Source organism: Chaetodon auriga, chromosome 22 (assembly GCF_051107435.1).
Source record: "Chaetodon auriga isolate fChaAug3 chromosome 22, fChaAug3.hap1, whole genome shotgun sequence".
Classification (NCBI taxonomy): Eukaryota; Metazoa; Chordata; class Actinopteri; order Chaetodontiformes; family Chaetodontidae; genus Chaetodon; species Chaetodon auriga.
Genome location: NC_135095.1, coordinates 20,060,237 through 20,074,208, shown reverse-complemented (window position 1 = coordinate 20,074,208; position 13,972 = coordinate 20,060,237). Strand labels below are relative to the sequence as shown.

Sequence of the window (13,972 nt, the reverse complement as noted above, 5' to 3'; positions counted from 1 at the left end):
CCACAGAGGGCTGAATCTGGGGCATCTGGACTCGGTTATAGAAACTTGAAATGTGTGTGTCCACTGTCCTCAGAGGAGTGTCCCTCGTCTTCCAGGTGGAGCCTTGGCCTGAGGAGGTGGTCCTCCTCTGTTGACTCTTGTGCTTTAGTTGCCTGACAGCGTGTTCTCTCTGAACTGCAGACAGCAGATTCCTTTTGTGGTATTTTGGATGTTTGGTCTTTCAGGTGGAACAGTTTACGATAAAAGACACTCCAGGCACTTCTGGAATGACCTAGTCCGTGCCTCTGTTCTTGTCTTCGTCACCTGCAGGCTAGGTCTTCTTCCTGGATCTTGTGGCTGTTCTCACAAAGGTCCAGTTCAGGGATCCCTCAGATGTTTGTGCTCCTCATCTCGGGCTTGGACTCGCCCTGGTCCTCGGTGTTTTGGGGCTCTGGTGAGTCCTCACTGGAGGTTTCTTTTCCTCTTCGGCCCTAAAAGGCTGAACTGCTGTCCCTGACGTCCTCTGAGGTGAAAGGACTGTCCACACATTTCAGATTGTTTACGGACAATATAACTATAGTTTGAAGATATGATCCATTTTTTATGTTAAACTACATAAACACACATAACGTAGTTCCACTCCGACAAAAGGAAGATATACATTGACACATCAGTAACAGAACATAACAGGATACTGCACTGCAGTATTTTTAGAGTGCGTTATCATACTTTAACTTTGTTAAAGAAACCAACAGATTTCTGTTTCACTGTTTATTTGTCAGCTGAAGTTACCAATGAAGATTTTTTACACAAGATGTCGTCAGCCTCTGAGACTGGGTGTGTGTGTGTGTGTGTGTGTGTGTGTGTGTGTGTGTGTGTGTGTGTGTGTGTGTGTGTCACCAGGGTGCAGCATCACCTGCTTTTTATCAGTTTAGTTTGTAACTGTCATTTTCTGCTGACGGCCATCTTCCTGTGTAGTTTTGTCACAATGCAGAACATCGTGTCAGCACTGATGGAAAGTAACTAAGTACAATTACTCAAGTACTGCACTTAAGGTACTTAATTTTTAATGCTTCTTTTGTACTTTTACTGAAGTAACAGCGTCAGCCCTCTCAGCGGCTAAAGGCCACAGCTGCTCCTGCCCTCGCTGCAGATAAATAAAACCTTTGTAATATTCAGGTTTGCACAGCAGGCAGGAGCAGAGCTGCTGTCTGATGAAGAGTTAAAGTTCAGGTCAGCAAAGATCAAACGTTGAGCTGAAAACCTGAGTGCACACACAGAAAAACACACTTCTCTAAGTTGGGTGAATTTTAACATTGGAATAACCATAAAAGGTTAAACAGGCTCAAGCTTTTCATCTGATGTCACGACTTCAGTCTCTAAACAGACTGTGAGCAAAAGTAATTTCAGGATTTGTGGTGAAATGAATCCCCAAAATGACGCCAGAGTCCAGGAAGTCCAGTAAAATCATTCCTGTGCACAGAAAGCTGCTGAACTCTTTCATGACCGACAACAAACAGCCTGTTTGCCTTCGATGCTGATTTCAGAACACACGTACACGTTTTGCTCGTCTGCATTTCTGTTTCTTCATCTTAAATCTTCTTTTTCCTTGGATATATTCTGCATGCACGGACAGAATATGACAGTGAAACCATCTCAGATGTCGCCGTGGTTGAATGTTGACGCTGGTTTGACCTCTTGCCTCTTCTGAATTCATTCATTAATGTCCGTCTCTCTTCTCTCGCTTTGTCTAGCAGTGCAGCTTGAAGGCAGAGGTGGAACTGGACATTTTGCCTTTCAGGTAGACCGTCCAATCACTTCATCTGGGCTGAATGAGACGACTGAACAGACTTCTGACGGGCCTTCTGTTTGTCATAGCATTTGATTCAACAAACCGCTGATTTTTCTGCTGATAAATGCTCACATCCTTCACATCTTGTGCAATTTTTACTTTGCTGTATATTTTCTTCGGCTGTGCAGTTGAACAAACGCTCTTTATTATCCACGCTGGCAACAGTACTTCTATAATCTATACTTAATGTAATGCTCTAACAACTTCATTTCCCCGGCATGGGATCAAAAATCTTATTTTATCTTAAAAAGTGCTTCTTAATGTCATACTTTTTATATTTTCGGTGCCTGATAAATGACAAACTTCCTAATGCTAAAGTGATCAAACTGTGAGAAAAGTCAACAAACGCCGGAATTTAAACTGTTTTTCTCGTTCAGCAAGGATGAAGAGATACAAGGAGATGAAGAGCAGCAGTGAGATGATGGAGAAACAGCAAAGCAGGGGGGACAGAGGGGGTACCCGTTAAGCCTCGTCTGAAGGTTAACACGGATCCAAATACCACAGCGGTCCTGTGGAAACCCACTAACTGCAGCTGGTCCTGTGCTCCTGGAGATACAAGGTTTCTGGATGTGTCCTGGTGTTATGACTCACTGCAGAGGAATGTGATTAAGCCTTGGGCTTCATTTAAAGGAGACGAGTCCTGCCGGTCCTTTGAGGAGCTCGTTGGTTCTGTTATCATTGAAATGAGCCGAGCTTTGAGATGAACAGCTTCAGAAACCCCTCATCTGTCTGACAGAGGTGTCAGGACAGGCCAAATTTATGTTTCCAAGTTTATGTTTCCATGTTTTCTGGCCTGCAGAAATACTCAGTGAACACAGGACATTCATCACCTGAGGCTCAGAATGTTTATTTTAGACTCTTGACACGTCAGAAATAAATAAATGTCCTTCTTTGTTGAACTCATCCAGGTCGCCCACCATGTGACACCCCTCAGCTCAAGCTTCGAATGGTTCAGTCCTATCCACGGCTCAGGTGGGAACACCCACCTGTTGGCCTGTTTGGGTGTGTGAAGGAAGCCGAACTCTAAACCAAAATCAGGGTATCAGAAGCAGAAAGACAAACAAAGAGCTGATGGTGCATTCAGGATCACCTGCAGACACGTTCTGTTCAGAATATCCTGGTTTAATGTTGAAGCCAGTCGCAAGTGAACTGCAGCACAATGACATCACTGTGGTGCTTTGATTTTCTTCAAATACAATCAATAGATCCACTTCATCCTCTTACAACACTCACAGTCTGTACATCTTGTTTATTTCACCCAAACTGAATCAATATTTTAACCAATAATCAGCAGATTGATCCAGAATGAAGAGGATCATGAGTAAAATCCTGGTTTGACATGAATGCAGGAGTCTCAATAATCTAATGAGATGAGACAGAACAGGGGAGGCACCGTCATGAGAGGAACGCAGAGGAGCATTTTGAGCCTTTTTTTGTGGTTGTTTCTTCTGAAAGTGACCTCTGTCACTCTGGCAGGTTGTACAGCTGCTGGTAGGCTGGCGGCGTGTTGAACATCTGGTAGATAGTCAGCGAAGATAGCAGGAAGCCGAGCAGCTGCAGACAAACACACTGAGCTCAGTTTGAGGAACACACTGAGAGGTTTCACTCACTGATCTTCGTCCTGGACTGAAGGTTTAACTGACATCCAGCCTCCCATCAAAACAAAAACAATCAATTCCAAAAACATCAACACATTCAGTTAAATATTTTATGCTTTTTAAATGGATAGTTTAGATTATTGAAAGTTACAATATTTTCATTGCTTTACCTCGCTGTCACAATGTTTTTTAATACTGCTGTCCAAAGTCATGCTCCATACCAGGCTCCATTGACAAAAACAGTCATTTTACCTCACAGAACACAGGAGTTGCTGTCCGACTGCTGCCTCCATCGGTTAGTGAGTTTGTGTTATTGTGTGACATTGGTGGATAGTAACCAACGCTTTAAAACACTGAAGTCACACAATAACACAAACAAACTAAGCGATGGAGGCAGCAGTCGGCCAGCAACTCCCATCTTCTGTGAGGTAAAATGACTGTTTTTGTCAATGGAGCCTGGTTTTAACCGTGACTTTGGAGAGCGGTATTAAAAATATTGTGACAGCGAGGTAAAGCAATGAAAATATTGTAACTTTAGCATGGGTGCTCCTGCTGCTCCAGACTGGGGGCACGCTGGCCAACTGTGGATAATCACCTCATAAAACCCTGCTTTAAATAATCCCTTTAATATTTTTATGTTACTGTTGGCTGCTCCTCGGCTCAGAGAAAAGATTATTCCACATTATGTTTGCCTCATTTGTTCAGATTAAACTCCAGCACTGGGGCTAATAGTGTACTCTGTCATAAGAGCAAAGGTCAGGGGTCATCAGAATCAGCACAGTTCATTCTCTGAGGCGTACTGATGTGCAGAAACTTTGAACTCACCGCCAGAGCAAACAGAGTGAAGACAACGCCCAGCGTGATGTTAGCTTTGGTTTTAACAGAGTCCATGATGAGGAGGAAGCAGCTCTGAGGATGGGAGGAGAGAGAAGCCTGTTAAAGGGTCAGTTCACCCAAATCACAGAGAAACACAGCTCTGCCTCCTCCTGCTGGTGTCTGCTGTGTATTAATTGTGACAGAAAGAAGTCCTGTCCCTCTGACGTCCAGAGCAGCCCTGCTTGAGGCTAACAGCTCCTAAAATTGATCTTAAAATGGAGAAAAGAGAAGCTGTGAGGTGTTGTTAGCATTAGCACAAGCTCTCATTGCTTCACACACATTAAACCACGATGCTAACGTCACAGTGGTTCACTGATGAAAGTTCACAAACCTGCCTGAAGACAGACTTCTTCTGCCAGAAAAGGTTCAGCAGGAAGTTCTGCAGGAAGAAACAGAGACTCAGGAGTCTGTTTGTGTTTATGTGTTTCTATCTTTGTGAGGACTTCTTCAGTTTTAGAACCCGAAACAGAGCTCTCACTTCTTTTGAGATGAAGACTTAATAGAGAATAAATGTTTCTTAAAGGCTTCCTGAGTTTAGGTTCCACATTTTAAATCTCATCTCAGGACCTCTTTCTTCCCACAGGAGTGTGATTGATTCCTTGAGTTGTCCTTAATCTTTATAACGATTCTTGTCAAAAGTGCAAACAAAGTTTTAACACTCTTAATGTATTACAGTGTCTCACTGTGTTCATGGTGTGTTTTCGTCTCTGAAATACTTCAGATGTGTGTTTTGAACTCACCCTGTAGGCCACGGCCTCACACCTGCCCTCCATCTCCTCCTCCTGGCTGCACAGACAGGAGTCGGGGATGTTCTGCTCCCAGTCCTCATAGCTGAACAGACCACAGCAGTGCAGCTAAACACCACAGAAGAAGAAGAGCCAGTGACACCTCACAGAACAACGTGCTGACGGCTCTGAACTCAGTGAAACCAGAATCAACGAGTTGCTGCGTCAGATTCAGAATAAACAGATATGTAGAAAAATCAATGAAGCTGATGAGGGAAAACATTGAATATATCGACTTTCAGCTGTTTTCAAGTGAGTTTGTCAGAGAGGATCAGATCAGCTGATCACATCCTGTTTTCTTGATGTTTTACACAGAATCAGAGATATAGTGGAGTAAAAGTATTAAATTGCATAAAATGGAAATACCCATTTATTCTGTGTGTGCGTGTGTGTGTGTGTCTCACTGATGTCTGCAGAGCTTCAGCCTGATTCTTGATGTCGTCTGAAGTTTGATCCAGAGGAAGAAACGAACGCCACCTTTCCTCCATCAGAGTCTCCAACTACAAACACGACACAGACAAAAAGTGAGACAGAGGAGCTGCAGCCGATGAGAATTTAAGTGAGTTCACCTTTAGTTTAATCAGATTAAATCAGTTGATCAGTGTATATCAGTACAGAGCCTTGATTAGCTCTTGCCTTGGGCCGGGCGACGGCGGCAGGGACTCCGGCTCGCAGCATCAGCAGAGTTCCAACGACCATACACACCAGAAACTGCAGAAGAAGAGAAAACCAACAACCGACAGCAGCAGAGACTGAACCCATGCAGACGGGTCAGGTTTTTTTTTTTTTTTTTTAAATGACATTTAAAACCAAAACAAGTCTGCCCTCTTCAGGCAGACAGCAGGAACTACAGGAGCAGCTGAGGAAAAAAACTTTTCAGGCTTAACAAACAAACTGAACAAACAAACAAACAAACTGCGCAAACAAACAACAAACAAACAGAACAGACTGAGCAAACAAACAGAACAAAGAAACAAAGAAACAAACAAGCGTGATCACTCACACCTGGACTGTAGCGGCAGCACTGTGAGGATCACTTTCTTTGATTTCTCCAGTGTATTTAATACCATTCAGCTGCTGCTCCTGGGTGAGAAGCTGCGAGTAATGGGAGTCGACACGCCCACAATCTCTTGGATCACTGACTACCTGACAGACAGAGCGCAGTTTGTCTGACTGGGCAACGTTCTGTCTGAGACTGTGGAAAGTGGTGCAGGAGCACCACAGGGGACTGTTCTGTCTCCCTTTCTCTTCACCTTATACACCTCAGACTTTCAGTCCAACTCTTCATCGTGCCACCTACAGAAGTTTTCGGACGACTAAACGGTGGTGGGTTGTGTAAAGGATGGACGACAGAAGGAATACAGAGCAGTGGTGGACGACTTTGTGGAATGGTCTGGTAGAAATCACCTGCTGCTTAACGTGGCCAAGACCAAGGAGATGGGTACAGACTTCAGAGGGAACAGGACGACCACACAACCAGTGTGCATTCTGGGGGAGGATGTCACAGTGGTGGAGGATTACAAATACCTCGGAGTGCAGCTGGACAACAGACTGAGCTGGAAAACTAACATCAACGCTGTTTCCAAGAAGGGGATGAGCAGACTCTGTTTCCTGAGGAGGCTCAGATCGTTCCACGTGTGCAGCGAGATGTTGGAGATCTTCAACCAGTCTGTTGGTGTCAGCTCACTCTTCTTTGCTGCAGTGTGCTGGAGGAGCAGCATCGGAGCCGCGACACCAACACACTGAACAAACTGATGAGGAAGGCCGGCTCCGTTAACGACTGCAAACTGGACACTTTAGAGGAGGTGGTGGAGAGGAGGACACTGGACAGACTCTGAACATCCTCTTCACCACCTCGTGGACAGACAGCGGAGCTCCTTCTCCAACAGACTGCTCCAGCTCCGCTGTCACAAGGAGCGCTTCAGGAAATCATTCCTGCCACGAGCGTCACACTGAACAACAGCAGCTTAAAGAGTTCATCCACCAACCTCACAAACCAATACTTTACATTTTATCTGCACTACTGCAATATTGCACAGACTGTCCATGGTTTACATTTATTTATCTTCCAAAACTGCACAAATATTTTGCTATATTTTGCTATTTTTTGCTGGTTTTTGCTTGTAAATACTGTCTATATGTTTAGTTATATTGTATTTCTTATTATATTATTATAATATTATATAATATGTGTTATACATTATAATTCATATTATATAATGATATATTTAGTTTTATTCATTCATTCATTCATCTTCTATACCGACTATCCCTTTTGGGGTTGCGGGGGGGCTGGAGCCTATCCCAGCTGTCAACAGGCGAGAGGCGGGGTACACCCTGAGCCGGTCACCAGTCGATTGCAGGGCAACATATAGAGACAAACAACCATATTTAGTTTTACTAAGTTATATTTTTATTTTTATTCCTGCTTATGTTTTTGTCACTTCTTACTTGTTACTTTTTTCTAAATATTGTGTATACATTCTATGTTTGCCTGTATGTTAATGCTACTGCAACAAAATAATTTCCCAAATTGGGATCAATAAAGAAGCAGTCTAATTTTAAGTCAGTCTAAATCTAAGTCTAAGTCCAAACAGAACAAACAAACAGAACAAACAAACAACAAACGAACAGGTTTGAATGATTTCAGTGAACTCATAATTACTTCATATATAAGTGTATTCCTCTTTTCTCTCTGCAGGTAAACCGGCTGCCATGACTTAACTTTGTTCAGAATTTTGGAAATAAATCAAGACTTCATTCATTATTATTAGTTATCATTATTGATTATTAATAATATATATGTGGCTTTAAGAAAAAAATTCATCCTTTTTTTTTATTTGACAGAAATTAGCTTAATTTAGTATTGGGACCGTACTAGTGCACAGCCAGAGTGCAGTAATACATGTCCAAAGTACACATATCTGTGTATTACTGCCAATCTAAAGAAGTCAGAAGGCAGATACAGACCACACGCGTAGTTACTGCGTGTTGCCGTTGTTGGGCGGTACCGTACAGTTGCAGCTCGATGTGAGAAAATGTTTCTGGGTGAACTGGCCTTTTAACTGTCGATAAGTCACCTGAGCACCTTCCAGGTGTGCTGTGGTGTTTCTGCTCACCGCTGTCAGAGCCATCAGGTTCTCCTTATAGGCCCCATAGGCTCCCAGGATGGCAATCAACATGGTAACAGAGCCACCGATGTAGAGGACGATGTGACTGGTTGTCTGAACTTCAAACTGGATGACAGAGAGTTGATTGGCTGGTTAGTGCTGCGCAACAAACGTGTGTGTGTGTGTCTCCAGTGTCTGTCTGTTTCTGTCTTACTTCTTTTCCTCCATGTTGATCATCCAGCGATGGAGACAGCAGAGCCAAGGAGACGATGATGACGAGTCCACCCACAATCTGAAATATGAGAGGACAGCAGGGACATGAATCCACTACAAGGACCACAAAGAAAATCAGAGAGATGGAAAAGAACGAAAGGATCAAATAACCAGTCAATGAGAAGACGCCGCTGAAAACAGTCCCAAACAAATGCTCTGTTTTCTCCTGTTTGTTAGATTAAACTGGATTTAATTATATTTATATATGTGCATATGTTTATGCATGAGAGCATGTACATGTATGGATATGTGTATATGAATCTTTTTTTTTAATCATGTAGGCTACTTTGAACTGTATTCATAAGAAATGGTGCCTAGAGCTGAAGTTAATAATTGAATTGATTAGTTTCAGTTTAAATTTCGTTGAGTTTCACTTCACAGTGAAGCTGCTCAGATCAGTCACACTGCAGCTCTGCTGACTCCTTCAATATTTTGTTTATCAAACTGTTTACAATCAGTTTGACTCAGAGAAAGTGGCATGACTGGTCAAAATGTCTTAATCAATCAATCAATCAATCAATCAATCATCAATAACACTTCTGATCCTGACTCATCAATGCAGTTCATCCATTCCACCAGCAGAGGTCACTCACTTTCTGTGTGTTTGGGTGCAGATCCTCATGAGTCATCATCACGCACAGCCTCTCTGGGTGATAAACAAAGCCTTTTTCTGCTTTCACAGCCACGTACTCACCACAAAGAAGATGTTGAAGCTGATGAAGAGACGCCTGAGACAGACGCTGACCTGAGGCATGCTGCTGCTCGAGGCAGGGGCACATCACACTGCACAGTGATGCTCCTCTGAGGCGACTGCTGCTCGGAGGAGGCGGTGGAAGTGAAACAAGGAGTCAGGGAGAGCCAAAGGATGGGCAGGGCTTCCTGTAAAAGATGGGAGGTGGTGGGGGCTCCTTAAGGTATCCGTACTGACACGCTTCCAACAAGCATTTAAATAGATGTCACCTCTGAACCTTCAAATTTCAGCAATTCACACCAAACATCAGGGTTTACTCCTCCTTAGCCTGAGCCAGGCCAGTTTTTAGAAGCTTTCTGGTCATTGACCCCGTAAAACAAACCAGTATCGACTATTGATCCATCGACTAAAGAGCGATTTTCCACATTTTATGCAAACAACCTTTAGACGCCTAAAAGAGGTAACAGGCTCCTTTGATTTGCAACAAGCCCCCCATTACACTGTGACCCTCTGGGAGGTCCTGACCCTCAGACTGGGAACCAGCGTGCCAGATCAGTGTACCACTGCTGGTTTTTTGGTGCATCCAGTTGTGCAAATGTAAATGTCACCTGCTGGTTTCAAAAACTTGGATTCAGACGTGCATGCTGACATTGGTCATGTAGAGGATAAATGACTTCATTGATGATCAGATGGAGCTGACAGATCAATCAGTGGTGCACACAGCCAGAAAACAACCTGAGTTCATCCTCAGCTGCTGAACATGGTTTAGAGAAGGCAAAGAAAACAGACACCTGCTGCTAAAGTAAAGACGAAAATCTTAATTATGAGCTACAAGAGTCCACAAAGCTCCATTCAGCTGTGGCTGACATTGCATCTTGGTTATTTAAGTGTGTTTAAAACGTAAAAATGACACTTAAGTATATAAATATTCACTTTTTATGTTGTTATACAGTTGAGTTGATACAACATGTTAATATTTATGTTGTATTTACATTGTGTTAGCAGAGTGAAACTTTAGTCGAACAGTTATACAACATAAATGGTAGGGATGAGCAAGTAGACCACTATCTGTATCTGTATCTGTTCAACCATCTAAATGATCTGTATCCGTATCTGTACTCGGAGTGGGCGGGGTCTAATCCGGAAGTGGTGAGAAAAAAATCGGAAATGGGTGGGGCTTAAATCGGTACATTATTTTAAGTCTGAAATTGATATACAATAAAAACATTAATATAGGCTACTTTGTGTGTTCAGCTACATGTGTGTATGTGTGTAAGTGGTCTGTAAGACTGTTTATTTTTTCATGATCTGTGTGAACTTGGTGATTCACGCCAACATCCAGCGATGCAAACAGGGAAATAATATGTCAGCCTTGTTCATTGTATTCTTCTCAAAAGCACCGCGTTCAGTACGAGCAAAGTTTTCCAACTGACTTTATATCAGCAGCCAAACTAAGAGCAAGCAGACGGTAAAAAAACAAAAAAAAAAACAAAACAGACCGGAGCCGTTTTCAGCTCTGTCTTGTCAAATGCACCGCGTGCGTTACGAAGCAAGTCGTGAGAACAGAGCAGAGTGTGAAGACGGTCAGTTACCCACTGAGGGTTTTCCTTCAGCACGAGCACGGATAGTGACGAGTTTTACTTGTATCATGCTCGTACTCATCAAAAATGCTTTATCCGTATCGGATACTCGTCTGAAATGAGTATCCGGCTCAACGCTAATGAATGGTATTTCAGCATAAATTAACCATTTGTGGTGGTGAGTTAACAAGTTAAACCTGATACAAACAAGCTAAGTTTTATGTACCTATTTAGATAGACCTGCCAGATTTGTGGTCATAGTGGCAGCCATTTTGTCACCAGTTAACTTTGACCTTTGTAGATAATTAGAGGGGAGATTTCACAGCTGGCAGGAATCCTTTTTAACTTCAACTCATAATTACTACTGGCCTGGTGATTTGATTTGATTGATTGATTGATTGATTGACTGATTTATTTATTTATTTTTGCTACATTTGGCTGTTCGGAATTACGGTTTGTACGTATTTTTACTCAGAGGGCATACCACATGACGCAGCATTAGCATGTTCATTGACATGACGTTAGCATGTTATCATATATATATAATCTGATGACACAGAGGCTAACGACAAATAAGATAATTCAGCACGTTTCAGGTAAATTAACGTTAGTTTGTCATGAACTGGACATTTTGACTGGTTGGTGGCGCTATATAGAATCTGGGGAATCAACTAAAGTATTGTTTAAATTCGCACATTTTATGGCAGTCAGTCAGTAGTTCACAAAGTATTTAACCTAACTACACCCGGACCAAAGTAACGTTAGCACACTGACCGACAGACCAACTGACTTCAGTAACGCCGCTAACAGCAAGGCTAAAAACATGACATAATCTAAAACTTAATACATTTATCATACAAAGCAACGTAGAAACGCAGTCAACCATGATAATTGCTGCCAAAGTAAATCACAAAACATATATTTTAATTAATGTTTACAATTAAAAGCGTCAGTAGTGATCATGCGTTAGCTAATCCTCCTCTCCACTCCTCCCCTTCCTCCCTCTCTCTCTCCCTCCTCATCATCACCGGCCTCCACCTGAGCCCCGGCTCGACACACACCTCTCCTTCGTCTCTGGATCTCAGATGGGAAACACCTCTGCCTCTCCTGGAGCTGCTGCGGATTGCCTCTGCAGAGCGGCTGTTCCACTTCCAGCCAGGCCGCTGTAGGACAGCGAAGGGCGGGATCTATCGCCGCGGGGGGCCGGTGTTGGAGCGGATCTCTGGAGCTCTGGCAGCGTCTCTTTCCTCATGCTGCGGAGCCACGGATAGATGTGCGGAAATACACACCGTGTGTTTTCCTTGATGCATTATTTGAGCATCGAGGGAAGCTGCAGGGACCGTTTTCTTTCAGTTTGAGCTGCAGAAAGGAAGGATGCGCCTCGGAGGAGGAAGAGGAGCATTTCTCACCATGTTTCTCGTCTTGTGTCTAATATGGACACAGCTGCTGATTACAGGTAAGCGTCTGTTTTCCGTGTGTTGACTCAGACCAGAGACACTGCAGTAGCATGGCTTTAAGCGATGGATTAGCCTGTTATTTTGATAATGAATTGATCCTGTCTGTCATTCACCCTGTAAAAATACCTAAAATGCTATGATAACAGCTCTTCAAATGCGAACATTTTGCTTGAGTACAAACTGAATAACTGCTGCTGAGATGAACAGAATTACACCTTTAACAATTACAAATTAATCGTCAAATAATGTTTGTTGCAGGCCACTTTTTTTTTTTTTTTTTTTTTTTTTTATTTCAAGATTTGTGCATTAAAATCCTCACAACAGAAGCTCATAGAATAACAATATGGTAGTCGTGGTAATTTGTCAATAAAGGCAAAACAAGAGGTAATCCTCACAAGGAAAACTTAGGTCTTTCACATGAATGTTACTGGAATGTTCTAATATGAATATATTATATTTAGTGTGAGGAGAAATGTCTTAAAATATGCTGAATTTGCTCCATATTGTTCATGTATGACCCACTGAAGAGGTCCTGCAGGGATGATATGGTGATACTGTGCTGGAATTTACCATAAAATATGTTAAGATTCATCAGTATTTACATTATTGTTTCACTAATCAGTCATTTTTTTCCAAGTTATCATTTGGTGTAAATTCCAAATTTCAGTTCTTAGAGGTCCAACAGGTCCAAATGATTCAGTTTAAAGAAACAGACAAAAACAATTAAGCTTCACAGCGAAGACACCGAAACCAGACAGTGAGGGTTATTATGATGATGGTTCTGATTCTGGTTATTGTTATTTTTGTTATTATTATACTAGATTTGAAGTGATTGTGTCTGGATGGACATCTGAGAGTTTAAGGCCAAGATTTTTAGACCAATGCTGAATTAACAGGAAATATTTTACTCTACAACCAAAACCCTTAAATCAGCTCCTTCCTTGTCTCTGCTGATTTGAAAGCGCAGCACAAAGTGCAGATATACTGTCTCCAACGTCAGGCCGGGTTAATGCCACTCGTTTCCTGTGCGAACACCACCTGACTCAGGTCTCTCAAAACTGGATGCAATAATGTGAATGCAAAAAAAGTTGAGCTCCATTTCCAGGGTTATTTTCCATTTTTTAAAACAAGCAGAATTGGAGACAGATGGATGTTTGTGAGTTTGTGATTGATGAGTGCTGGCCTGCTGCACTCATTAGTGGGAGTTGTTGCTCGCTCAGCACCCTCAGCTCCTCCCAGGCTCCTTCACTTTACCCAAATTAAGATTTCCTGGCTCCAGAAAGGCAAGCAGTAAACCAGAACTCATTAACTGCTTTCAGGAGTTTGTGAGTGATGTTACAGACAATAAGGTGTGCTCATCTGGAGTCCGGTCAGCTTTTTAAACATTTTGTTGAGCCAAAATAAAAAGCAGCTCTATTTTTTTTTTTTTTTTTTTTTTTCTGCGTAGCGCTTTTTGAGACATTGGGAATCGAGGAGTTGACCGTTCATATAACACCAGACGAAGACATGATCATGCATCAAACGTTTTGAAGGTTTTTGGCTCTGTACCTGGTTAGACCTAAACAAAGATGACGGTGACACAAATCGTCCCACTTCCTGAAACTGGTTGAAAATCGACTTTTGTTAAACACCAGATGCACCAAAGAGTCCAAGAAACCAGTTGTTTTTCTCCTGATACTGATTTAAATGCCTCAGTTTGTGGTTTCTGATACAGATTATTGATTAGATACAGGTTTATCCTCTTCCCATGTTTAAACTCTGTGTCCCATGC

The 13,972-nt window shown here is 42.4% G+C and overlaps 2 protein-coding genes and 1 long non-coding RNA gene across 3 annotated transcripts in view; 2 read left to right on the top strand and 1 right to left on the bottom strand.

Annotated features, from left to right (window-relative positions):
• The first annotated feature begins 310 nt into the window (after positions 1–310).
• On the top strand, positions 311–8,633 carry LOC143314655 (uncharacterized). The gene is made up of 5 exons (XR_013075813.1): positions 311–433; positions 1,734–1,780; positions 2,209–5,649; positions 7,792–8,352; positions 8,442–8,633. It is a non-coding gene; the product is annotated as an uncharacterized LOC143314655 (long non-coding RNA).
• On the bottom strand, positions 3,246–11,933 carry LOC143314652 (tetraspanin-8-like). The gene is made up of 10 exons (XM_076721694.1): positions 11,806–11,933; positions 9,168–9,352; positions 8,415–8,492; positions 8,210–8,326; positions 5,727–5,801; positions 5,495–5,590; positions 5,046–5,159; positions 4,637–4,684; positions 4,255–4,338; positions 3,246–3,385 (listed from the first exon to the last, which is right to left on the bottom strand). Exons 2-10 carry the CDS (start codon positions 9,225–9,227, stop codon positions 3,296–3,298), a joined length of 762 nt encoding a protein of 253 aa, XP_076577809.1. The 5' UTR covers positions 9,228–9,352; positions 11,806–11,933; the 3' UTR covers positions 3,246–3,295.
• The window catches only part of ptprr (protein tyrosine phosphatase receptor type R), a 32,006-nt gene continuing 29,843 nt past the window's right edge, over positions 11,810–13,972 (top strand). The window contains exon 1 of the mRNA XM_076721692.1: positions 11,810–12,200. Coding sequence (XP_076577807.1) covers positions 12,119–12,200 — 82 coding nt within the window. The 5' untranslated portion in view covers positions 11,810–12,118. The remainder of the gene's footprint in view (positions 12,201–13,972) is intronic.